The following is a 24,928-nucleotide window of genomic DNA, read 5'->3' on the forward strand; positions in this document are numbered from 1 at the left end:
TATATACCGATTATGTAGTTTAGATATCTGTATCAATTGGTGGCAAAAAAAAATCTCAATTTTTCATATTTTTCAAGTTTTCTGTAATTATTACTATTTATTAATGAGCCCTTGTTAATTATTGTTAATCCAAAGAAATATTTTTAATGTTTAGTTAATTAATTTATTTGTTTTTGAGAGAGAGAAACAGAGCACAAGCCGGGGAGGGGCAGAGAGAAGGAGACACAGAATCTGAAGCAGGCTCCAGGCTCTGAGCTGTTAGCACAGAGCCTGACAAGGGGCTAGAACTCATGAACTGTGAGATTATGACTTGAGCCAAAGTCGGACGCTTAACTGACTGAGCCACCCAAGCGCCCCAAAGAAATATTTTTAAAATAAAGTACTGGGGCTTTTTTCTTAGCAAAAACCCCAACTGATAAATATCAATTACAAGAGAAAGATCTAAACAGGAAAGGCAAGCTTAACGTGTTTGAGGAAAAATATAGAAAACTATATTTATCACCTTAGGATAAGGAAGGGTTTGTTAAGACAAAATATACTATCCATGAAAGAAAACTTGATAAACTGCGATATAATTAAAATGTATGTTCATCAAAAGCCACCATAAAGAAAGTCATATAACAAGCCACACTCCTGGAGAAAATATTTGTTGCATGTATAGCTGAAAAACTAGAAATGTTTTTTGTATATTAAAATACATGATACTTAAAAATATATGTTAATATATAATATATAATATTTTTCATATAACTGAAAAATGTTAGTTCCAGACTATGTAAATAACTCATACAAATTGCTGATGATAAGAAAATGACAGTGTCAAAAAAATGGGCAAAGGACATGAACAGGCACCTCACAGAAGAAACACAAATGTACCAAAACCGATGAAGATACACACTGGACCTTCTTAGTAATCAGAGAAACACAGAATATTACTGCTGAGATACCATTAGGCACCCCACAGAGAGTCCAAAGTTTAAATCTGAAAAATCAGGTGGAGATGAGAATTAGGAGCGGTTGGAACCCTTCTACACTGCAGGTGTTCTAGCCACTTGGGAAGACACTTCAGTGCAATCGTGTCAAGTTGAGCACGCACGTACCCCATCGCCTACCAATTCCCTTTCTAGGTACCTACCCAATGAGAAATATTTGAACATATGAACGTGAACAAGCACGAGAATATTCAAAGGAATAGTTTTCATAATAGCAAAAAACTGGACAGGAGAATAACATGCCATTGCCCTGGGAATTAACACTGGTGTGAAAATGAAGGCACCATGGCCACACACATCAGGGTGACCATATCTTAGTAACATAAAGCTGAGAAAAGTCAAGTCCAACAAGATGATGCACAGACAGTATATCATTTCTCAAGGCTTAAAAACAAGCAAACCAAACAGTATATCTTTAGGGATGTCCACACAACATGATAGGAAATATTTTAAATCTTCAGGGAAATGTCAAACACCAGATGCAGAATAGGGGTCCCCGTGTGGAGAGATTCAAAGTGGGAATGAGGCGTCACACACGTGTGGCTTCAACCGTTCAGTGTCCTGGTTAGACTTTTTAAGTCAAGTAAGGGGTTCACAGTTGTTTGGGTCCTTATTATAACTTGGATATGTGTAATTTTTAATGCACCATATATTATATCATTTAAAAATGTTAATGACTATAGAATGTAATATATGGGATATCCAAAACCTGTACGTGGAACTCCTTTGGTTTGAACTCAGTCTGACTTGGGATTCTAAACTCTTAAACTTATCTGGTCATGATGTATTGTCTTATTAACAGTGTTTTTAATTTGAAAAAAAATATTCTGATTATAATCATCGGTATGGGTATCAAGGTACAGACTTATTTCCTAACCCCACCCTTTACTTCTTCACATCTTCCCAAATGGTCATGGTCCCCCCAGTGTGGCTGAGTAGTGCCAAAAGCATGGTTTTTTTAGCACCCCCTACAAACAAGATTTACCCCAGCAGCGAGAAGGGTGTCCACCAGAACCCTAGGTGACATCTTTGCTGACAGGCCAAACCCCCTTGACCTGGCCCTTGGTTCTTTTCACTGCAGTCACTCTTTGAGGGTGGACAACGGGGTGAGACCTTTGTTCCCTAAATACATTGAGGGTGTCCCCCACCCCTGCCCCATGTACAGGCTCCCCGGGGTCAGCTGATCTGATTGGCACGGATCCCTTTACTTCTCAGGAGAGGAGCCGGAAGGGACACAGTGCGACTGTGAATCCTTGAGCCCTGGGCAGCTGTGGAAGATAAGAGATCGAGAACAGTCTGGGGAGGGGATGGGAAAAGCAACCAGCTTCTGGAGGAGTGAGGATATCACACAGAACCCAGGGGACCAATGTATGCTACCGAGGCTTGCACCAGAGACCCAGAGGCCATGGTGATCCTCTCCCTTTCCTGCTGAGGCATCTGATGGACACAAGTAGAGGTGATGGCAGACCTGGAAATGAATCCCAGCCCTCTCCACAATCCCAGCCAAAACCCACCCCTCCCATCATAGTCAAAACAGGAAGATAACAGAGTCCCAGCCATTGTGAGAGCTCCACCAACCGAGTTATAAGGCCATTGTTCTTAGCATTCAAAGTTAGGGGCTATCAACCTTTAAGACTCACAAAAGGGTAAACTGAGGTCCAGAAACCGATTCCAAGAAGCACGGTGGCCAGTCTAATTGCTCAATCTTCTTTAGTGCCGTGGCTGGCCAGCCGGGTACGTCTGACACTACAAGCTAATAGCTTTTCTGTTGTTTGATCTCTACCTGAGTGCAAATGAGCAGAAGCAGGAAGAAAGGCTCACTGCCCAGCAACACCCCCAACTCCCATCTTGCTTCTCCAGCCTCGCTTCCCTCTATACAGCCTCCAGCTCAGGTTGCCAGAATTAATCACCGGTAGGGTTGAAGCAACAGCGCTGTTCCCTGGCTTTAGGCCAGGCTCCCAGGATGTGCGTCAGAAAAAAACAGTGAGTGAAATTCCAAAGCCAAGTGAGTCACCAGGGAGGAGGAGAAGCCAGGACCATACTCAGAATGAGAGCCCGAGGGCAGATCAAATAAGGGCCCCGGGAGTCAGGGGCTGGGCCCAGATACCAAGAATGCTCATCTGTCCAAAGATGGGAGTGGGGCCTCCTGCCCAGGTGGCTTATCTCCGGACTCCACACAGACCTGGATGAGGAGGGAAGTGACCGGGAGGCCAGCCTGCTAGTCCCACCCCTGGATACAGTAACCATGACCCTTACCTGGCTCCCCATAGGCTGGGCTTTGGATCCCAGCCCTTAAAATCCGTGTATTGTTTCCTCATGCATTCCCTCCCCCTGACCTGGCCCAGGACACTGCTTCTGGACAGGGAATAGTGATAGGCCAGCTGGGCCCCAGAGGAAAGGCAGCAGGTAAGTCTGTGACTCACGCCCCGCCATCCCGAGACCACCCCTGGGCCCTTTTCCTGTGCCTGGGGGAGAGGAACTCCAGCTCTGGCTGCTCCCCCTGTCCTCACCTGGTGCCTTCCAGAACTCAGCACAATGAGCAGTTCTCAGAATGGGATCTCCTCAGGAGGAGGGAGATGTGGAGGCAGGGGGAAGGTGGGTTAAGGAATCAGGTGTCTTAACTAGGGGTGTAGCAGCCTCTTGACTGTGGAGCAGCAACCCAAGGCAGCCAGTTCCGAGGCAGAAATTTTGTGTGCGGGGAGGGTGCGATTCCACATGCAGCGGGAGCATCAAGGGGCAGTGTCTACAGGTGCCATGAGCCAGGGCACACTTGGATTTCACTCTCTCCTTGGAACCTAGCCAGGAGGGAAGGGGCGCAGGGGTCTCTCCTCCTCCAAGAGCCCTTTTCATCCGACTCCAGGCTGCCAGTGGCCAGGGTGGAGCACAGTAAATAAAGCCTGCGCTTCTGGGGCCACCTCAGCCCTCAAGCCCGCTCTACCTCTGCCCCTCTCCAGTCTGAGGGGCCCCTCCCAATACCAGGGATGCCCCCCTGTGCTGGTTTTCCTGCCCCTGGCTTTTCCTCACTGCTCACCCCAGGGCCCTGTCCAGCCCCTTGATCTTCCCTCCCCACCCCAGGAGCTGCCTGATCCTTCAGGCAGCGGGATCCATTTCTCCAAAAAGAAATGGAGCAGCATCCTTAACTCTAATCCTCGCCCTCTCTTGCCCTCGCCAGCCCAGTCTGGCCCTTCTTTCTAGTCACACCTGGCCAAGTACTCAGGCTTGCACAAGGAAGGCCTTCCAGGGCAGCTGAGATCCCCCAGCCAGCCTCCACCTCCTTGCAAAGGAGTGGCCGAGTGAGGGAGCTCCTTTTGCTTTAGGAAGGGACGGGGCTGAGACATGCTTCTTGGGGCCTGAGGATGTCTTGCTTGGTAACTCAGACAAGGGGCCGATGCTGAGAAGTGGGCGGCCGTGGGCCCTAGGGAAGGTGAACAGCACAGCCCTGGACAGAGCCCGGCCGAGGGGGGCTCTGTGAAGGGACCATTTAAGGCTCCAGCTGCCCCTGTTTACAGGTGACCTGTGCCCTGGGCTCTAATTGTATGTCTCCTCCTTGTGCCTTCACTTCTAGGGCATATTTCTTTCCCTCCAGCTGTGAAGCCCTGTCAGTTTCTCTGACATATATGACATATATATATATATATATATATATATATATATATATATATTCCATCAACAGAGTTAAAAAGCCCATGCCTTGAGGCATGAAACATTCCCACATTCTCGACTCCCTCTGGGGCAGGGGTTGTGGGGCGAACGTGGGCTGGGAAGGCTCTGAGGCAAGCCTCAGCTGGTCCATTCCTGCTCCTCTGCCTTCTGTCTCCCTGCAACGATCCTCTCTGATGGCAGAAAACATGTCACCTAATAAGATCACACAGTCAGAATCTCAAAATCGGTGGGGATCATCCACCAGAACCACCTGGTCTCATACACGAGTAAACAGAGGCCCACAGAGACAAGGTCTGAGGAAAGAGTGACAGCACTGAGCCTGACATAACCGTAAACTCCCTGTGTGACTTTGCACAGAGCTGTTTTCTGCTCTGGCTCAGTTTTCCCAACTGTAAGATAGTTATTTTGCTGTGAATTGAGAACAACCTATTAATGCTCTAAAATCAGAGCATGGGGGTGGTGGGGGCTCAGGGGCTGTGCTATCTCCTCCAAGAGGCTCTGGGCCTGCCTGCTTTGCGACCATGGACTGTCACATTGCTTCTTGAAGCTCCAGTTTCTTTCATCTACCAAGTAGGGATAATAGTCCCTACCAGTCCCACCAGTGGGGCACCCGGGTGGCTCAGTCTGTTGAATGTCCAACTTCCGCTCAGGTCATGATCCCCCAGTTCTTGAGTTCGAGCCCCGCCTCAGGCTCTGTGCTGACAGCTCGGAGCTTGATGCCTGCTTTGGATTCTGGGTCTCCCTCTGTCTCTGCCCCTCCCCCGCTTACTCTCTCTCTCTCTCTCTCTCTCTCTCTCAAAAGAAAAAAATAAACACTAATAGTACCTACTCAGAGGATTGTTTTAAAGTGTAAATGAAGTAGTATGTTAGGCCAATACTGGGCATATAATAAACTTTTGATAAATTCTGATTATTATGATAAGCTTAAGCATCTTGACGGCCAGGATGGCATCATTATCATTTTACAGTCCTCCCAATCGCCAGCGTGGCACTAGTAGGAGTTTAACACGCGTGTGATCAACAGAACAAAAGATAAGTGAATGAGTGAGCAGACAAACCTCAGTTTTGCCCCAGAGTCTCAGGGTAAGTCGGCGATGTAACTTGGGTTGCATGAGCCGGTCATGTGCCTTCGGCCTGGCAAGGCTGTTAGTGGCCCATGCCACCTCTGGCTGCAGCGTGGCCACTGGTCGGCCCGCGCAGAGGCTGAGTGTGGTTGGCACTCTGATCCCTCCTGGGACCATGGCTCCACAGTCCTCAGTTCCACGTGTACAAGATGGATGGTTTGGCTGTGAGCCAAAGTCTGCTCGAGCCGCTTGGCCACCTTAAAAGGCTTTCCTGTCGGGGTGTGGAGATGGCAGCACAAGAGTCTCCTTTGGGGGCTGCCTCCAGCCCCAGAATTCCACCCACAGCTCAAGCGCCGGACAGCTCTCAGCACACGTCCTCTAGGAGAAAGAAGAAGGTGGGTTGGGAGAAAGGCAGCGGAAGCGGAGGTGAACTGTCCAAACTACCAGCCTAAGTTGAGGCATGCATTCAGTGGCCTTTGAGGTGCCCTGGACTGTTTCCAGGGGGCTGCATAGCGGCAACCGTCCACACCCTCCCATCTGCCCAGGAACCTATGCCACGGGCTATCTAAAGGACTGAAGCTTCTGTGGGAAGCTTCCAACTCTGAGCACCACCTCCTTCACCCTCTGTCTCTGTGTCAGGCCCCACCCCACCTCACTTCATGCCTTGCCCTGAGGGGCTACTAAGCTAGGAATGGCCACGCCCTGCGGTGCAATGCTTTGACTGACACCGTGACACTGGACTCTGTCCGTAGCCACCCCCTTATTCAACCATGACCCTGGAAGGGGCTGCAATTTCCCAGGGTAGCTGGCTACTAACTCTGGCTGGTGGAGCCTGAGAGAAGACTTTCGGGTCCAGAGGAGTCCAGAGACAATGCAGTTGCCCTGCTGGTCCCTCACCACTGTCACCACCTCAGGAAAGCTCTGCCCAGCGTTCCCCAGATGCCTGTTCTGGGGAACCATCCAAAGTTGAATAATGCCCATGAGGGTCCCTGGTGCATTGCCTGTTTGCCAGCTGGCTGTCCTCCTATCTTTGACCTAGCCAGAGCCGTGTGAGGATATTTTTATAGAAATTTCTGCCCAGGAGGTGGGGGGAAGGGAGAGGGAAGAATAGGGGAGGCAAAGGAAGGGAAGAACAAGAGGTAAGGAGGAGAGGAGAAGAGAAAGGATGCCATAACGGAGGGTAGGGTAGGTCTTTGGCTGATCCCAGACTTTGTGGAGGACGTGGAGCTTTGGGACCTGGGGGAATTCTCTCCCTCTGGTTACAGGAAGTCAGGGCCAGAGGCTCCTTAGATATCATCCAGGTCAACTACCTGATTTTCCTGAGAACCCCTAGGGGACGGGGACCCAGTTCCAGACTCCATTCCAGTGCCTTTTACACCATTTCCCTTCTTCTGTTGTTGGAGGTTCAAGTAAAAAGAGAAGGCTCCAGGGCTAGGACAGAGGGTGCATGGGTGCTCTGCAACGTCCAGCCTGGAGCCTTGCAAGGGGAACCCAGAGTGTGGGTGAGGGCCAGGACCCTTCTGGGGAAGCCCCACACAATCCTTTAACCTGGTTCAAAAGCAGCTACAGCCCCCAAACTCCTGTCTGGTTACTGACGTGCCCAGGGTGGGGTCCAAGTTCAGACTAAGCTGAGAATACTGAGCCTTCTAAGTATTTACTAAACAAACCCTGTCCTCTTCTTAGTTTTTAAGATTCCCTGTTCCATGCCATGCATTCTTTTGTCTGGAAGCAGTAAATAAACAACAATACACATGCACAGTGGACCACCTCTGCAGGTCAACAGAAATCTTTTCCATCTCACATGGATTGTTATCCCTATGAGCTCTAGCAGAATTAGCTACCCAGGGAGAAAAGTGGGTCAGAGGAAAGGAGATAGGGGGCTCCTGGACGCCCATCTCCCCTGGCCTCCCTCTCAGCCTCCTCCCTGCCCCCCTCTAGAACACCGCAGCCACATGGAAACCCATGGAGAACAGTTGGGGCTTTTTATAATCTTTATTTGTTAACAGTTGAGGCTATTTTTTTTCCATGCTTGCAAGAGATGCCAATGCCTCATGAAAAAGTTGTGAAAAGAAACAAGTCTATTTTGGGGTGATCAGCCTCCTCAGAGCTTCTCACTTGCAGCTCTGCGGGGCTCCAGGAACGAGCCTGTCCTCTCTCAGAAGGTCTGCAGCCTGCTTGAAGCGAAGGATCTTGGCCCTTGGATGCACAGGCTAGGGAGTGCATTTTTGCCCCCCACTTCTAACTTTTCTGCCTATAAAACAGGACAGTAGTAACACCATGTAGCTTCTTTCTGCTGGAGGCCTATCTAGTGGTGGCTTCTGGTGTACTGTCCTGAGAAATCAACACCCCAGGAGACTTGGGGTGGATCATGCATTTCCCCAGTGGTATTAGTAGTGGTAGTATTTGCAGCTCTTAAAGCATATAAGCCAACAAGCGCTCAGGTTTCTCTGCTGAGTGAAGAGCTGCTTCAAAGCTGCAGTCTATGCTGCGTGGAGGCCTCAGCCAGCTCTGGCCTCCTAGGAGGCAGGGCTAGGGTGGAGGGGCTTGGGTGAGTGGGCAGAGGGGTGTGCATGCTCAGCTGTCTGCCAGCAGGGGCTGGCTGCAGCCTGGCCAGGCCAGACTGGGAGTGGATTCTTCAGCTCCTGGTTTGAGCAGCCCCACCAGCACCCACACAGTGTGGTGTAGGAAGGTTGCAAGGGGCTGGGTGTGCTTTGAAGATCCCAAGCAGAATTCTCACTTGTGTTCCTTTCACTGCCTCACCTGTTTGTTCACTTTCTCAGGAGACCCACTGGGCACCAGGGCCAAGGTGGGCATGGGATTTTCCAACCTGGTAGGTTAGACTGTCAGAATTCCACACCCTCTGTGCTGTCTGATCACCATAGGGGACCTAGGTAGCACAGGCACAAATGGGGGTTGAGTCCCGCTTTATCCCTTCCCTTCCCTTCTCTCTCTCTCTCTCTCTTTTTAAATTTTAGTTAATATACAATGCAATATTGGCTTCAGAAGTAGAATTTAGTGATTCATCACTCACATACAACACCCAGTGCTCATCACAAGTGCCCCCCTTAATGCCCATCACCCATCTAGCCTATCTCTCACCTACCTCCCGAGTCCCCCTTTACACAGGGATACTGAGCATAAGTCTGTGACGGGGAGCAAGCAGAAATGAAGGAAGAGTTAGAGGGATCACAGAATCTCTGATCTCAGACCTGCAAGGGGCCATGAGAAGATCACCTGGCCATCCCCTGTCTTCTGGCAAGTAATATTATTCCAATGGGAAACTAGAGAGATTAGGTTCCTTGCCCAAAGTCACACAGCCAATTTCTGGTAAAGGGGAGACTAGAACCACGGTTGGCACCAATTACTGCAATGGCTGCTCCTCTACTTTGGTTTTTTTTATTTGGGACTCTTGGGGATCCTACTGTCCACATCCTTGCCCATACTGGGCTTGGTGGGGAGCCTTCTCTTGCCTTAGCTTTTACCTTATTGTCCCCTGTCCCTGGAGGGCTGTCACAGAGATGCCCCTCCATTACCCTTTAACCTGCTTCCAGAGGTATCCAACTGGCCTCTCCAAGCCCTCCCTAGATTATTCCTTATCTCTCCTAAAATTCTAGAATTTTCTTTGGCTGAACTGGTCCCAAGATTGTGACTGACCATTTAAGGAAGCTGAAAGTGGGAATCTCTGCCTCTTACTATGTTTCCAATTCCTCCCTCCTCGCTCCGCCCCCAAATATTTCCCTCTTCCGTTCTAAGCCTTTGTGGCCATCAGCTGATATTTTGCTGAATCCAATTTGGGTTAGGAGCTTCTTCAGGAAGAAGGATGGCTAATAAAACATAGGTCTTCCATGCTAGGAGCCCTTATTAGATATCATTGCTGGATGAACCTGACCCAACCCTTGTACATGAGAAAACAGATTCAGAGACAGGAGGGAACTAACGTCGCATAGCTATGTGAGGACAGAATCCAGGCCTCCTACTGGACAACGGACTGCTCTTTTCAAATTACCAAAACCAGTTCAGAATGCGCAGCATGGGATGGACCATGAACCTAGTTCTTGTCCCTCAAGGAGCCTCTTGATTCCCTGGGGTGGCCTCTGTCTTGGCCTCCAGGCTGAGTGTCTCAGCCCAGTGGGCCTAAACAGAAGGAGCCACACTCCTGCCCTGAGTAGATCCTCTGTTTTGGGCTGACTGACCTGGGCACTACTTTGGGTAACTTACAGCTATTTATTACTTCTCTCACAGTCTTCCCCTGGGCTGCCCCATTCACTTCTGTCCAGCCCAGCCAGGAGCCCGGAGGGAACACAGAGCAATGGCTACCCAAAGACAAGGCCAGTACAAGCTGTGGAAGACCTCTCTGGACAGCATGTGAGTAGCCACTGGGTGGTGTCAAGTCCCTCCTCATCAGGTTCCCCACCCAAACATCCGTTCATCCATCAAGCATTTATTGAGTTCCTATTACATACTAGTTGCCAGACCAGCAAGAAGGAAGCTCTTGAACAAGCATGGTCCCTTCTCTAAACAGTTCTCAGTACTGTGAGGGAGAGAGAGAGAGACCCAATGATAGAACATTGTGATTGGTATTATTAGGGGAGCACAGAAGAAGGGGAGGGAAACTTGCAGACTTTTAGGGAGTATTCATGGTAGGCTTTCTGGAAGAAGTGACATCTAGGCTGAGGCTTGAAGGATGAGTAAGCATTATCCAGGTGGAGGGATGGGAAGGAGAACAGTGTTCAGGCTGAGAGAACTGTTTGAGCAAAGGTGCAGAAGGGTTCTGTCTCTTGTGAGTATCTGGTGGTGCCCCCTGAGCCCTGGGCAAGGAGGCTGAGAGACTCTAGACTTTCCAGATTTGGCTCATTCACCCTGACCAGCTCTGCATGTTGAGATGCCTCTGTTTTTGCTCTCAGCTGGTCCCAAACACAGGGTGGCAATGCTATGTGGCCCAGACTGCACACTGCTGGGGAGGGGGGCAGACTTTTATGTCAGAAGACCTGTGGGGTGGGCTTTGCAGAGGGTTGAGTGTTCCAGGAGAGGGTAGAGAGAAGAGAGACCAGTAGCCTACAAACCGTAGAAAGGCTGGAGCTGCCTGTGAAACAAATGGAACGTGCAGGGTGGAGGAGGACGCACCAAGCGGGGTCTGCAGAGCTTGGGCTGGCACTGAAGAGGCGCCTTCAGAGCCACAGAGAGAGGAGGGCTTGTGGCGTTGGCTGAGAGCCTGCTGCATGGGTACCTTCTTGAGAACCAAGAAGGAGAGTGTTCTCCCCAGACTGGGCCTCCTGCTCACCAGCTTCAGAAAATGGCAGCTCGTGATGTCCTTGAGGAGGGTGGTTATGGGGCTAGTTGGAGCGGGTGCCTTGTGGGGACAGGCTCAAGGGGTTTACCTCACTGGGAAGGAGGAGTCACAAGAGGGCTTTGGTGAGGGAAGGGATGTTGGAGGAGGCTCTGACTGAGAATGCCGGAGAGGTGATGCTATCAGGAAGGACTCTCATTTAAAGAAAAGCTGAGAAAGAAGATTGTGTGCAAAAAGCAAGACAGGGGATTAAGTTGTTGTCCCTCAGCGGGAGACCCTGGCTCTGCCTGAGGCAGTTTGCCAAATGGGAACAGGGGGTGCAATTTCATTTGGCCAGCCTTACACCTTTGAACCCCCACAGGGTAGCCCGGTGGGCAGGAGGGTTCGCAAGCTCAGCTGGCTCTTTTCCCAAAGAGGGAGGAGGCATTGGCTCCATAAAGGCAGGCCTAGGCGCCCATGGTTTTGGGCAGAGGGCAGTTCTGTTTTCCTTCTGTGTTGTGTGAAACATGAAGCCAACAGGCTGGCACTCTGGAGCTGGGTGGGGGCAAGCGGGTGTCAGTGGGAGAGGCCATGGCCTCTGTGGCACCCACACAGAGATGTCATGCTAGGCTGTCCTCTGGAGCAGGGACCTCTAGCACACAGAAGATGGGCTGAGGCTCTTCAACGCCAAACATGTGGGAAGAACACACCTGTACATGGTTAAGTTTCTTTCCAATGCGTGTATTCCAACCAATACTTTCTGTTCTTATGGAGACTGAATCCTCACTAGAGGGGTCAAGCGGCACCCTCAGTCATTCTTAACCTCTTCTCCAGCTCTGGGTGGATTCAGAAAGAGCAGGGGTAGCATCCCCCACCAATCAGGCACTTATTGAACATGGACCAGGCCAGAAAGCACATTTATCACAAATACCTTGATGGGCAGCTTCCAATTATATGCATTCATGGATGGAAAGCATGCTTCAGAGAATACAAAATTCATTTTTTATTCAGCTTTTTTTTTTTTGGCAATGGATTTCTCTTCCTGATCATATCTTGCATAAACTAGTATTAAAGTGGATTTGCATTCTCAGAGCACAAGTTGGAGGGGGTTAGGTGGGAGGCATGTCAGTCTCGACTTTAAAAATTGTCCAGAGGTTATGACAAGATGGATCAAACTGGACTGAGCTGGCTGCTGTAATTACCAGTAGTCAAGATCATCATAATCAAACCAGCCTTGAACATATAAACTTCCTTTGGGGACTGCTCATATTACAGATGTCACCCCTTATAATCTCTTTGTTTTACAGAGGAGTAAATCGAGACGGAGAACTCAAAGGTGTCTCAGGCACTGTCTCTGGGGCTAGTGTCTTCATGGCATTTCTTTTAAGAGTCAGAAGATACTGGTAAACTCTAGGTGGCAATAGGATGGGGGTGGGATGGAAGCAGAGACTGCTGAAGAGGAGGAGAAGATCTGGATGGGAAAAGATACAGGCGATACAGTGACCCACTCTAAAACTCATGTGCCACAGCAGTCGGAGGCACAGGCTTTAGCTGCACGGTGGTGATCAAGGGAGGAAGGCCCTCAAGTGCCAGGAAAACTCTCAAGCCAGAGTAGGGCCTGTATGGAAATGCTGTGTTCCTCTCCCCAGGGGCAAGGGGTGTAGGCCTGGGTTTAAGGGACAAGGAAAATATGTCAAGTTCCCCTTCCCTAACCGGCATCCCTTCCAGGGCTAAGATGCGTCTCAGAGTTCTTTGTCAGCCTCCCGGAGGAAAGGGGAAAACCCCGTGGGAGTCCAGAGAGGTATTGCCCCTTGCCAGGTAGAGGGAGGAGACCGCCACCGGTGCTGAGCCGAGACCCTCCCAGCCGCCTGCCTCCGGGCGGGGGAAGGGAGGGAGGGCAGGGGGGAGAGAGAGGCCCCCCGCGGGGCGGGGCCGGGGGCGGGGCCGCAGGGCACCCAATCCCCTTCTTTCCCCGCCCCCTCCCCGCCCCCAGACCCCTTTCCACCAACCGAGCTCCGCGGTGGGCGGAGCCTGTCACGGCCGTCGCCCTGGGTGCGATTTTTTTCCCCCTTCTCTTCCTCCCTTTCTTTTTTTTTTTTTTTTCCTTTCCTTTTTTTGTGAATGAAAAAAGGAGGTCGTGAGCGGTCCCCGGGACTGCAGCGCTAGGCGTCTTCGCGGCCGCGCCTTCGGAGCGGGCCAGGCGCGTAGCGGCGGCGGCCTCGCCCCTCTCCTCAACTGCGCGTCGCTTCCAGCCTCCGCAGCCAGAGGACCCGCGGCGGCGGCGCGGCCCAGCCGCCCGAGGTCTGAGCGGCCGCGCACAGCCCACTCCGGCGTGCCTCCATGACATTGGGCGCCCGGGGCGCGGGGAGATGCTGATCCGGAAGAGGCAATGGCTGCAGTGCCGCGCGCGCGGCCGCTCCCGGCCCGCCGTCCGGCCTGGGCTGCTCTGTCAGAGTTTCTGATCTAGCGCGACCCGGGCCCGGAGCTTGTAGCAGCAGCAGCAGCAGCAGCAGCAGCAGCAGCAGCAGCAGCGCGGCGGCGCCGGCATCGTCCTAACTTGCACGCGCGGAGTGACCCCCAGACATTTCACTAAAATGAGCGTGCTTAGCAGGAAGAGATGTGTTCCTTACACTAGAAATTACCCCGTCACATGTAGTGGTGTAAGTAAATGATTAATTTCTGTTATGGCCGGGTTGCAAGCTACCTGGAAACGCGCCGCTTCGCCCTCCTGTGCCCTCCCGGCCCTATCTGCTTCCCTTCTGACATTCCCTCCGCTCCCCTTCTCCCCTTCGGTATAGCTTTGGCTGTTGGGGTCTCGGGGGGCGTGGGACTAACCTTTTCCGGGCTTTTCTAGGGAAAGGCGGATGACTTGATTGCCTTGGCGTGTCGTGGCCTTCTCCTCTCCCCATTTTTAAAATAAATTATTTTTATTTCGTGTGTGTGTGCAGAGCAGCGTGTCAGGAAAAAAGGTCCAGAGTGGTGGAAATGTTTCTGTTAAAAACCAATGGAATTTGGATGTTTTGCTCGCCGTTCCGGACATGTTTCTTTCAACCCAACTCCATTGCAGTCTGTGCATCAGAGTTCTGGCAAACTATGGGAGAGATGCTTAGCGTTGTTTGTTGATGTCTGAGAAGGCTTTTTCATGTGTTTAGGTTTGCATTTTTTGTTAATACGATCATTCAAGATCCCTTTGAGTCTTGCTGCCCATTGGATCTGCAGGAGGGATTCATCTCTCCACCTTTCCCAATATTACAATGTCAGCAACCCACTGGCAGCCTCTTTTAATTCCAAGGCCACCCTCTCTGGTCTTCTCTTCCCGATTCTCCCTTCCTATCTATCCTCCTCAATTTTTACCTTCATTTTCAGGATATTCCTCCCTTTTGCATTTTGTAAGATGCAGGATGTGGGATATTGGTTGCTAGGAGACAAGCCAGGCTCCCAGGGAGATTCTGTCGTTTCCTTGACAACCAGACTAGGGCAGCTACAGATGAACAAGCCTCCTATCAGCTGTGGGAGGGAAAGGGGGGCTTTTCTGGGTTCTGCAAAGAGTGTGTGTAGGGGTGTGGGGGTGGGACTGGGAGCCGCTGAGGGTTGTAGCTAATCTGAGCACACCTTGCCTTTTGGCCTGGCCTGAGTACAAAGATCTAGGAGAACAGTGGATAGGAGGCTGTTTGTGGAGAGAGGGACAGGGATCATGGGACAGGGTGGGGAGGGAGTATCTATGTGATTCTGGGATCACTGAAGGAGAGGAATGAATTGGGGGTTGTGATACCCAGGGCTGGATGGCAAGGAAGCCATAGTTTATGGTGGTTAGTCTAGAGGCTCGGAAAGAATGAGGATGTGGAAAAGTCTAGAGTCATTGAAGGAGAGTGCCAGGGACACGGAAATTGAGAAGCTCATTGAATGGGTTGTATCATCATACATCAGCAATGGTACAGTAAAGTAGCAATATTCTAGAGCAAAAAAATTACATTACTGGTGGCTTTGGCATGCTGTCTCCAGTGCAGGATCCGCCTTTAAGACGGGCCTGATTCGACTAAGAGTTTTGTCTGCTGGCTTAATTGGGCCAGTCTGTATCTTAAAAAGAGATAGAATTACATATATAGATATGTAATCTAGCATTATATAATACCAGATTACATAAGAAGACAAATACCTCCTTTCTGCCCAGACTCTCTTGGCACGAATTCACCACGATTTGGGAAACTTTCTTCCAAAGCCCTCATACCCATTTTCCAGAAGGGCAGACTGATGCCTAGAGAAGTGAAGTGATTTGCCCTTTCCTAGGTATGAAGTTTCCTAGAAATGAAGTCCCGCAGTCAGGACAGGGGTGGAGTGGGTGAGAATGGTAAAAATAAGGAGGAGGTCCAAGGACAAGCAGGGGAAGGCTGCAGAGCAGCTGAAGAAGGGATGAGGAGAGGCTGTCCAGCCTGAGTAGCACCCAGCAGGTCTGCTGTCTAAACTCACAACAGTGTTCCTCTCCTACTTGTTGGTTGGCTGTCCCCTACTTAACCCTCGAGGTGCATGAGGTGTGCAGGGGTATTTTAATCATAAACTCTCTGATTTTGAACTTGCATTGCTCTGCTGGTGTTCTGGCATCCTCCTCGCCTTCCAGATGCTCCTGAATTGAAGAACTGATGCCCCTCTTCCATGCCTCCCCATCCCCCCTTCTGCTTACACACCCACATGCCATTAGAACCTAAATTTGAGAAGGAAGTTCTATGGGCTAGTGGGTTTTAGTCTCCTACAGCTAATCGTATTTGTATTTGGGATTCGGTCAGTTTTGTTCTTCAATTTATAGAACAGAAACTACAGCCCGGATGATTCCTTCCCAGTTGTCTGACTTGAGACCAGGAACCATCAAAGTGGGGTTCCTGGTCCTCAGCTCAGGAGAGAGCAGGGCGGAGGCAAGGTGGTGGTTAGAATAACGGCTGCCCCTGAGGAGGGTGAGGTGGGTAGAGGAGGCAGGAGGAATCCTGCTCTGGAGAGCGGGGAGGGACTGCATGGAGACCCCTTGTTGTTTAGAGTCCAGTTCCTGTAAAATTCCAAGAAGGAGGGGGTGCTTGTCTCATTGAAAAGTCCTTGCTGCACTTTTTGCTTAGGTTGCTGAGATGGATCTACTCGCGCAAATCCCAGTTGCCATCGTTACTTGGATATTTCAGTTCTGCATTCCTGCAGGCTGGCATCCAGTTACAGCCCGGCAGGAATGGAGCTGCTTTGTTGCTGCTGGTGGCCTTGCTCTCTTGCTGGATGGCTCAGCAGTGAGGGCACCTGGACTGCCTCCAGGACTCTTATGAGCTCAGCCTTCCTTGGCCTAGGAAGGAGTCCAGTGTGCTCCAGCCCCTGGCTGACTTCGTGCACCCAGGGACTGTGAGCAGGAGCAGGCCAGTGACCTAGGTGAAACTGAGTTTCCTAATAATGCCTGCCTTGCCCAACCCCATCCCCCTCCCCTCTCCCCTTTCAGGAGAGTAGATGCCACTGGGTGACTGCCACCCAAAGCCCCCTAAGCCCTCAAGCTGAGGGACCCTTCCTGGTGACAGCTTTTAAACACTGATATGACACTTCGACTACCAAAGGGCATTCTGTTTGTTAATTTGAGCCATCCCTCTCTGTGGGTGGATAAGCCCTCCCTCTGTGCCCAACACAGAAGGAAACCGAGGCAAGCATTTGCTTGGACATTCCGGTCCAAGTCTCTGGTCCTCTGCGTCTCCCAGCAGTCCCATCACCCATGCAGCCAACTGAGCGAGCACCCTTCCAGGAGCGCCAGCTGTCTGGGGGCTTCCAGCCTGGGAGCCCTCCTCCCTAGGAATGGGGAGTGTGGAAGGGGGCGTATCTCCCTCTCCCTGAGGTTGCCTACAGGTGCTTACAGGTCACACCTGAGTACGGGTGGCCAGGCCCCCTGACCATGGAGTATACAGTCACAGGCCCATGTTTATCCCCTCTGCCATCTCAAAACTGAGCCTGCAGCCGCGCGAGCCATCCAGGCAACATGACAGGCCCAGAGGAGGGGAGGGGAGGCCCACGGGCTGCCCAGGTGCATCCAGGAGCCTCTCCAACCCAGAGGGACTGGGAAGAAAAACTCTGGCATCTCCCTGAAAGAGGCTGAGGACTAGCGTTGAAGGGGAGCCACAGACAAGCCAGGGTTTGAAAATCTACCACCAGGGAGGGAGACAGGCAAAAGTGGAGGCCAGGAGAGCTGCCACCCAGCTTTGACAAGTCCATTAAATTTTAAAGTGGCCCTACCCTCAGGCATGCTGGGAAGGGGTGGGGACCTGGCCCGGACTCTGCTTCTCTCAGCTGTTTGTTGTTCTGCTGCCTAGAGGAGGAGAGCGGATGATGAGTGCGCTTCCCAGGCGGACTCTCCTCTTCCTGGGAGAGTGGGGACAGGCCCGAGGCAGGTTCTGCCTAGGGTTCTCTCACAGGCCTCCCCCAGCCAGGAGCCCAGCGGGAGGATGGTGGCAACAGGAGGCAGACCAGTGGTTCATGTGGTGGAACCACTCCTCTCGGCCTGAATGGGCCCCCCGTTTCTTAGGCCCCACAGAACTATTGCCCAGATGGCTGCCTGCTCCTTTCTCTCCCTCTCTGCTCAAATGCTGGCAGAGGGGCTGGTCCCGGCTGAGGAGAGCCGCTGGCCCTGGCCCTCAGGGGGCTGGTGTGTGGAGCCACCTTGACCACTATGCTCCTGTTCCTCAGGTCCCAATTAATGGATTCTGACATGGATTATGAAAGGCCAAACGTAGAGACCATCAAGTGCGTTGTGGTGGGAGACAACGCGGTGGGCAAGACCAGGCTCATCTGTGCCCGGGCCTGCAATGCCACGCTCACCCAGTACCAGCTGCTTGCCACCCATGTGCCCACGGTTTGGGCCATCGACCAGTATCGGGTGTGCCAGGAGGTAAGGCTGCAAGGCCACTTGGCTGGGGGTCCCACCCTGCGTATCTGGGCTTCTTCCCAAACCATGGCTCAGTGTCTCCAAACTCGGCTGGGCCTGTGCTCAGCTCACGGAGGCCCCCGGGGATGGGGTGGAGGCAGCTGAAGAGGAAGGAGCCCCTGGAGAAAGGTCTGAGGTGAGCCCACCCCAGCGAAGGGATCCTTAACCATCTGGGGTTTGCGTGGCCGGGCTGGTGCCTAAGACCCAAGCTTTGCCTGGGACGCAGCATCTTGTATAATCACAGCCCCCAGTAATGGGGAGCACTGAGGGGAGGGAGGCGTTGGAGAGCTGAGGGCAGAGAGGAAGAGAGAAGCTGTCGGCCAAGACCAAAATCAGAGGCTTGTTATTTGCGGGTAAAGCTGGGAACGGGGCAGGCCCCTGAGCTCCCTTCCACACCATGACAGTCGGCCCTCTTAGAGTCCCTTCCCGGCTGGCCGGCTTAGAGGCTGCTCTTGCCATTGAGTCTGCAGAGGTGGCCCTGGATATAGTGCTGGGCAGGACACACAGACAGAGGTATTAGCTCTGTCCCTCCACCCCCATGCTATCTGGGACCCTCAGGTTTGAGTTGGCACCAGCCTGAGCTGATTGTGGGCGCCCCTAGAACTATTGCCCTCGATTCCCACTCCTCTCCCCTGGCCCACCCCACAGGTGCTGGAACGCTCCAGAGATGTGGTAGATGATGTCAGCGTCTCCCTCCGCCTCTGGGACACCTTTGGAGACCACCACAAAGACCGCCGCTTTGCTTATGGGAGGTAGGTAAGGCCTCTGGTTGCCTGCAGGAAGCCAAGTGGGTAGGTTTTCTCTGCTTTCCCAAGGAGGGAGCAACACTGTGAAATTTAACCTGGGAGGAGGGAGCAGAGAAAACATCATGGCAAACCCTCATAGGGGAGGCAGTCCGGGGTGGTGGAAGGAGCTGGGTTTGGAGTCAGGAGGCCAGGTTAGACTCTGAGCCCTGCTACCTATCAGCTCTGTGACTATGAGCAATTAGGGGAACTGTTCTAAATGATTTTCTCAGCCATGGTTTGTGAAATGGTAATTTCTAAACTGTAAGATAGCTGTGAGGTCAAAACGAGGGTTTTTGAAAGCTCTAAAATGCTAAATTAGAAGTGCTGTCATCATGCATTCTGTGTAAAGTCATGTGAGCAGACACATATGACAGATGTGGGACTGTAGCATAGCGGCGGGGTGGGTATGTGTGTTCTCCCTTTTCCCAGGAGCAGGTAACCTACCACTAGCTTTCTCTGCCCATAACCTCACTCTGCCGCCCCCAGATCCGATGTGGTGGTTCTGTGCTTCTCCATTGCCAACCCCAATTCCCTCCACCATGTCAAGACCATGTGGTACCCAGAAATCAAGCACTTCTGCCCCCGAGCACCTGTCATCTTGGTGGGCTGCCAGCTGGACCTGCGCTATGCTGACCTGGAGGCCGTCAATAGGGCCAGGCGACCCTTGGCTAGGTGAGGGGTGTGGACGCCCAGGGAGGGGGAGGAGGAAGACAGAGGGAGGGGGTGCATCTCCATGGCTCCCTGTTCAGCTCTGATGGAATCCACTCAGCCTCACACCTTACCCTCCATTTGAAGCAAGCCATATAGGGGGCCAGAAAGAGTTCCCATTCATTTATTCATTCATTCATCCATCCATTCATTTATTCATTCATCTCTTATACCTTGTGTGGGTAATACTGGGCTAAGCACTATGGGAGAGACGGTGAAAAAGAGGTAGTCTTTGCATGAAAAGGGCTTATAATCATGCTGAGAGATGAACTCGATGTTTGAACATGTTAAAAACCAATGTGGAACATTGCATGCTCATTGCCAGAAGTTTCTGGCAGCGGGTGGGACGGGGGCTCTGGCAGAAATACGGAAGTCTTTCTTCAAGAAGAGGGGATTGGAAGGGGACTTGAAGGACTAGTAAGATTTGACTAGACAGTGGAGGAAAGGGCAGGAGTGGGGCAGAGACAGATCTTAAGCAGAGAATCTCCAGCCCCCTGGAGAACAGGCAGGCTCTGGAGAGCTGCCTCTCCCTGCCCCGCCCCTCCTCTCTTCCCCCACCAACATGTTTAGTTTTCCTTCTTGAACCTCCCAGGCCCATCAAGCCCAATGAGATCCTTCCCCCAGAGAAGGGTCGGGAGGTAGCCAAGGAGCTGGGCATCCCCTACTACGAGACCAGCGTGGTGGCCCAGTTCGGCATCAAGGACGTCTTTGACAACGCCATCCGCGCCGCACTCATCTCCCGCCGGCACCTGCAGTTCTGGAAATCCCACCTCCGCAATGTGCAGCGGCCTCTGCTGCAGGCGCCCTTCTTGCCTCCCAAGCCGCCTCCCCCCATCATCGTGGTGCCAGATCCCCCCTCCAGCAGCGAGGAGTGCCCCGCCCACCTCCTGGAGGACCCGCTGTGCGCGGATGTCATACTGGTGCTGCAGGAGCGGGTGCGCATCTTTGCCCACAAGATCTACCTCTCCACCTCCTCCTCCAAGTTCTACGACCTGTTCCTCATGGACCTGAGTGAGGGGGAGCTGGGGGGCCCCTCGGGGCCAGGGGGCCCCCGCCCAGAGGACCACCGGGGTCACCCTGATCACCACTACCACCATCACCACCACCACCACCATGGCCGGGACTTCTTGCTTCGGGCGGCCAGCTTTGACGTATGCGAGAGCGTGGAGGAGGGCGGGGGCTCGGGTCCTGCTGGGCTCCGCGCCTCAACCAGCGATGGGATCTTGCGGGGCAACGGAACAGGGTATCTGCCAGGGAGGGGTCGAGTACTGTCTTCCTGGAGCCGAGCTTTTGTGAGCATCCAGGAAGAGATGGCTGAAGATCCTCTGACCTACAAATCCCGGCTGATGGTGGTGGTAAAAATGGACAACTCCATCCAGCCGGGGCCCTTCCGGGCTGTTCTCAAGTACCTGTACACCGGGGAGCTGGATGAGAACGAGCGGGACCTCATGCACATCGCCCACATTGCTGAACTGCTTGAGGTCTTTGATTTGCGCATGATGGTGGCCAACATTCTCAACAATGAGGCCTTCATGAACCAAGAGATCACTAAGGCCTTCCATGTCCGTCGGACCAACCGGGTTAAGGAGTGCTTGGCAAAGGGCACCTTCTCAGGTACGGATTGTGCTTAGGAAATGACTGCCAGAAGGCAGGGAAGTTCCCTCCAGTTTGCCTTCTCAAGAGTCCAGGTTGGTCTGATTAGCATTCTGAGTCATTCATCTCAGCTGCTGATGTCCTGGAGATGTGGTGGCTCTGCTCCTGAAGCCTAGTCCCCCAAGCCTGAGAGCTTGCTCACATAGCACTCCACAGCTGTGGCTTCAGAAGGAAGTGGGTTGTCTGGGCACGGTGGCAGTCTTTGGGGTTGGTTGTCCCACATTCCTTCACCACATCCTCACGTGATGCCTCTTCTCCTCCTGGACAGATGTGACTTTCATCCTGGATGATGGCACCATCAGTGCCCATAAGCCCCTGTTGATTTCCAGCTGTGACTGGATGGCTGCCATGTTTGGGGGGCCATTTGTGGAGAGTTCCACCAGGGAGGTAAGGCCAGGATGGGACTGGGTGGGAGGGAGAGCCAGACCTACGCACTTCGCACCTGAGGCAGCTGCTATTTATTGGTACTTTCTTCAGCACCGACTGTGTGCTTGCTAACCGCTGAGTGACCAACTCCAGAGACGTTTATGATGAGATGGTTCCCATAGCCAAGGATTTTACGATATATTAGGGAATTATAGTAACATCTTCTCTCTATGGTTTAGAAGGCACTTTTGATACATTATCTCCTGTATCACCTCACACATATGGCATAGTGTTCCCACTTTATAGGGAAAGTGAGGCCCTTGAGGAGTTCAGCATCTGGTACAAAGTTACGTAAGTAGAAAGGAGAGGTTCGGACTTCGAGACTTCCAATTCCTTGGCTCTATACATTGTATTTTGCTTTCTCCCTAACACATGTGAACCAACTGGAAAAAGTTCTGTGTGTCCTAAAATGAATCCATTATTTTTTTTTAAGGGTTATTTTTTTATTTTTGAGAGAGAAGAGGGAGAGAGCACGCGTGTGAGAGAGCAGGGGAGGGGCAGAGAGAGAGGGGGACAGAGAAACTGAAGCAGGCTCCTTCTTGACAGCAGAGAGCCCATGTGGGGCTCGAACTCACAAACGGTGAGATCATGACCTGAGCCAAAGTTGGACGCATAACCGACTCAGCCACCCAGGCGCCCCTTCTCTATTTTCTTTAAGCTCCTGTACCGTTAATTGTCCATCACTCAGCCTCGCAGTTAACAAGGTACAAGTTTGTGCAACCGCACGAGGTTCGGAGTATCCACACAGTTTTCTCGACTGGTCTGGGATTTCTTTCAAGTGTGGGGACCGGGTCTTGCACTTGCGCCAAATCGTCCCCACCCCACCCCACCCCCCATCCACACTGGTCCCTCAGTAGAGCTCACCAAACACTTGAGCGAAAGACTGCACTAGGACTAACACAGCATAGCGTCCTGTGACACAGAATAGGAATTTCTTAACATTTCTGGGAAGGAAGCCCTTCCGGAAGGCTAAGTGGAGGGATTGAGATGCGAGTTGGTCTCTGAACCTTGAAGCGTGAGTGGGATTGGTTTCTGTGAGTGTGAGACCAGGCGCTCCCCGGAGCCCCAGGGGCGGCCAGCCCTGCGCACTTCTGGGTACCATAGAAGCAGCTTCAAAGCTCCAGACGATTCGCACGCCGCCTGGGGAGACCTGTGCCTGATGAGAAAGCAGTTTTTGTTGCAGCACTGCTCTGAAGAGATCCCAGAGGCCCAAAGCAGCCTCTTCAGGCAGCCAGAGAGAAGCCGATCCCTCTCGCACTGCCCTCTGCAAGGCCAGGAGGGGCTGGGGTGTGGGTTCAGGTGAAAGGAAGGATTCCTTCAAACACCTTCCAAGCCAGCATGGCTTTGGAAGCATGCCAGTGAGAATCTAGGTCCCATTAAAAGCTTTCAGAGCCCTGCTCACTGGTGCTGTCAGCACATGGGCTCCATGCAAGGTTTTGCTCTGGGATGCAGGCCTTTGAGGGCTTCCCGAGTCGGCACAGGGGCAGCGGCGGGATGGCTGGCCAGCCTGGGGGAGCCCGGCCTGTGTGGGCCAGGGCCTTTTGAGTTTCTCAGACCTGAGTTCCTCCTTCCCAAAAGCTGGACCTCACTGAGGCCCTCTGTCTTCCTTCCCCCTGCAGGTGGTGTTTCCTTACACGAGCAAGAGCTGCATGAGGGCAGTGCTGGAATACCTCTACACGGGCATGTTCACCTCCAGTCCCGACCTGGACGACATGAAGCTCATCATCTTGGCCAACCGCCTCTGCCTGCCACACTTGGTTGCCCTCACAGGTACGCGAGGATCTCCCTGGGGGAGAAGCCAGGGAAACCCCCAGAAGTCATTATTTCTTCTCTCGCCTGTCTCCTCCCAAGGGACAGGCTGCTAGCACCCAGGGAATGTGTTTACACCCAGTGAAATATGTCGATGCGTCTTGGGGTTTGGAGAGGACACAGATGTAAAGAAGTGAGAGAGACGTGCTTGGTGGTGTCACATTGTAGGCTCTCCGCGAAGGGTTTTGGGCCCAACCGTCTTGTCTCCAGCAGATGACAGCGCCTGGTGTTCTCCCAGCTGGGTCTCACTCTGGCAAGCTCAAGTCAAGAGGAATAGAACGCAGTTCCTCACTCCCCATCCCTTCTTGGGTCCTTCTCCTCCTCCTCTGCCTTCTTTCTTTTCTCTTCTCTTCCTTCTTCTCTTCCTCCTCCTTCTCTTCCACCTTCGCTTTCTGGTTCTTCTTCCAGAAACAGACAATAAACATTGACCTGCCTAGTTCCTTGAAAGACCATGAGAGCTCAGCTTTTAGAAAAGGCCAAATGCAGAGGTCCTCGGGGTGGAGCAGGGCCTGAGGCAACAGGGACACTGAGCAGCAGGCTGTTGGGCGCCAAGGGGCTGCAGGACAGGAATGGTCCAGATGAAGGGGGTCTGGGGCCAGTGATGCAAGCAGGCAGAAGGCTCCCGTTGAGGTTGGAATTGGCATTTGTGCTGTGTTGGTGTTGGTGTTGGTGCCTGTGCTGGTGTTGATATCGGGGTTCATGTTCTTGGGCAGGTCAGGGGGCAGAGAGCAGGGCCTAAGATATTGAGCTGAGACTAAGGGAAGGACCTAGCATTAGGGCTGCTGGGGCACTGTACAGGTGATGAAGACTGGGACTTACAGATGAGGAAAACAGCAAAACCGTGATGAGAAATTAGTTATAAATAAGATGGGGCTTGGTCGTAGGAAGAAGGAAGAAGTCGCCGATCAGAATTGGAATGTTAGGGGCGCCTGGATGGCTCAGTCGGTTAAGCGTCCGACTTCGGCTCAGGTCATGATCTCGCGGTTCGTGAGTTCGAGCCCCACATCGGGCTCTGTGCCGACAGTTCAGAGCCTGGAGCCTGCTTCAGATTGTGTGTCTCCCTCTCTCTCTGCCCCTCCCCTGCTCATGGTCTGTCTCTCTCTGTCTCTCAATGATAAATAAACGTTAAAAAAAAAAAAAAAAAAGAATTGGAATGTTAGTTGGGAGCCTAGTTGGAGACACAGAGGGCTTTAGGGTGGGGAGCAAGAGAGAGGCTTCTAAAGATCACAGCTGAAACAGTAAGTCCACCAGGACTGCCTGTGAAAAGAGGTGTGGTCTTCACAGAGCACAGACAGCTCCCGAACTCTTGGACCGAGTAATTCAACTTTTTTGAAAGACTATCTCCAAAGAAATGACCCAAAGGCAAAATATGTATAAAGATATTTCTGTAAGTTTGCCTTAGCATGGTGGGCAATCAGAAACAAGTGAGCCATCAAAAATATTACACTGCACTGTCACATGGAAAGGCTTGTAGAAAATACCGTTGAATGACTCGTCCTGGGAAATGGCCCATAAACACTACAAAACATACAAGCATGTGTTGTGTATGTACCTTGTCACGGATTAGCAGCAAGTGTTGAGCGTGGTACAGTTGGTGATGCTTTATGTTTCATGAGGTATGCTTTCTATGA

The 24,928-nt window shown here is 52.1% G+C and overlaps 1 protein-coding gene across 2 annotated transcripts in view; it reads left to right on the forward strand.

Moving 5' to 3' along the window:
• The first annotated feature begins 3,325 nt into the window (after positions 1-3,325).
• RHOBTB2 (Rho related BTB domain containing 2) overlaps positions 3,326-24,928 on the forward strand; it is a 28,495-nt gene continuing 6,892 nt past the window's right edge. The window contains exons 1-8 of one of the 2 annotated variants that reach the window (XM_060653267.2): positions 3,326-3,398; positions 9,962-10,084; positions 17,679-17,880; positions 18,565-18,668; positions 19,188-19,373; positions 20,002-21,023; positions 21,331-21,449; positions 23,108-23,258. In XM_060653267.2, coding sequence (XP_060509250.1) covers positions 10,029-10,084; positions 17,679-17,880; positions 18,565-18,668; positions 19,188-19,373; positions 20,002-21,023; positions 21,331-21,449; positions 23,108-23,258 — 1,840 coding nt within the window. In that variant the 5' untranslated portion in view covers positions 3,326-3,398; positions 9,962-10,028. Of the gene's footprint in view, positions 3,399-9,961; positions 10,085-13,018; positions 13,646-17,678; positions 17,881-18,564; positions 18,669-19,187; positions 19,374-20,001; positions 21,024-21,330; positions 21,450-23,107; positions 23,259-24,928 lie in introns of those variants that run through there. The other variant, XM_060653268.3, reaches the window with a different exon arrangement.

The sequence above is a fragment of the Panthera onca genome, chromosome B1 (genome assembly GCF_046562875.1).
Source record: "Panthera onca isolate mPanOnc1 chromosome B1, mPanOnc1 haplotype 2, whole genome shotgun sequence".
NCBI lineage: Eukaryota > Metazoa > Chordata > Mammalia > Carnivora > Felidae > Panthera > Panthera onca.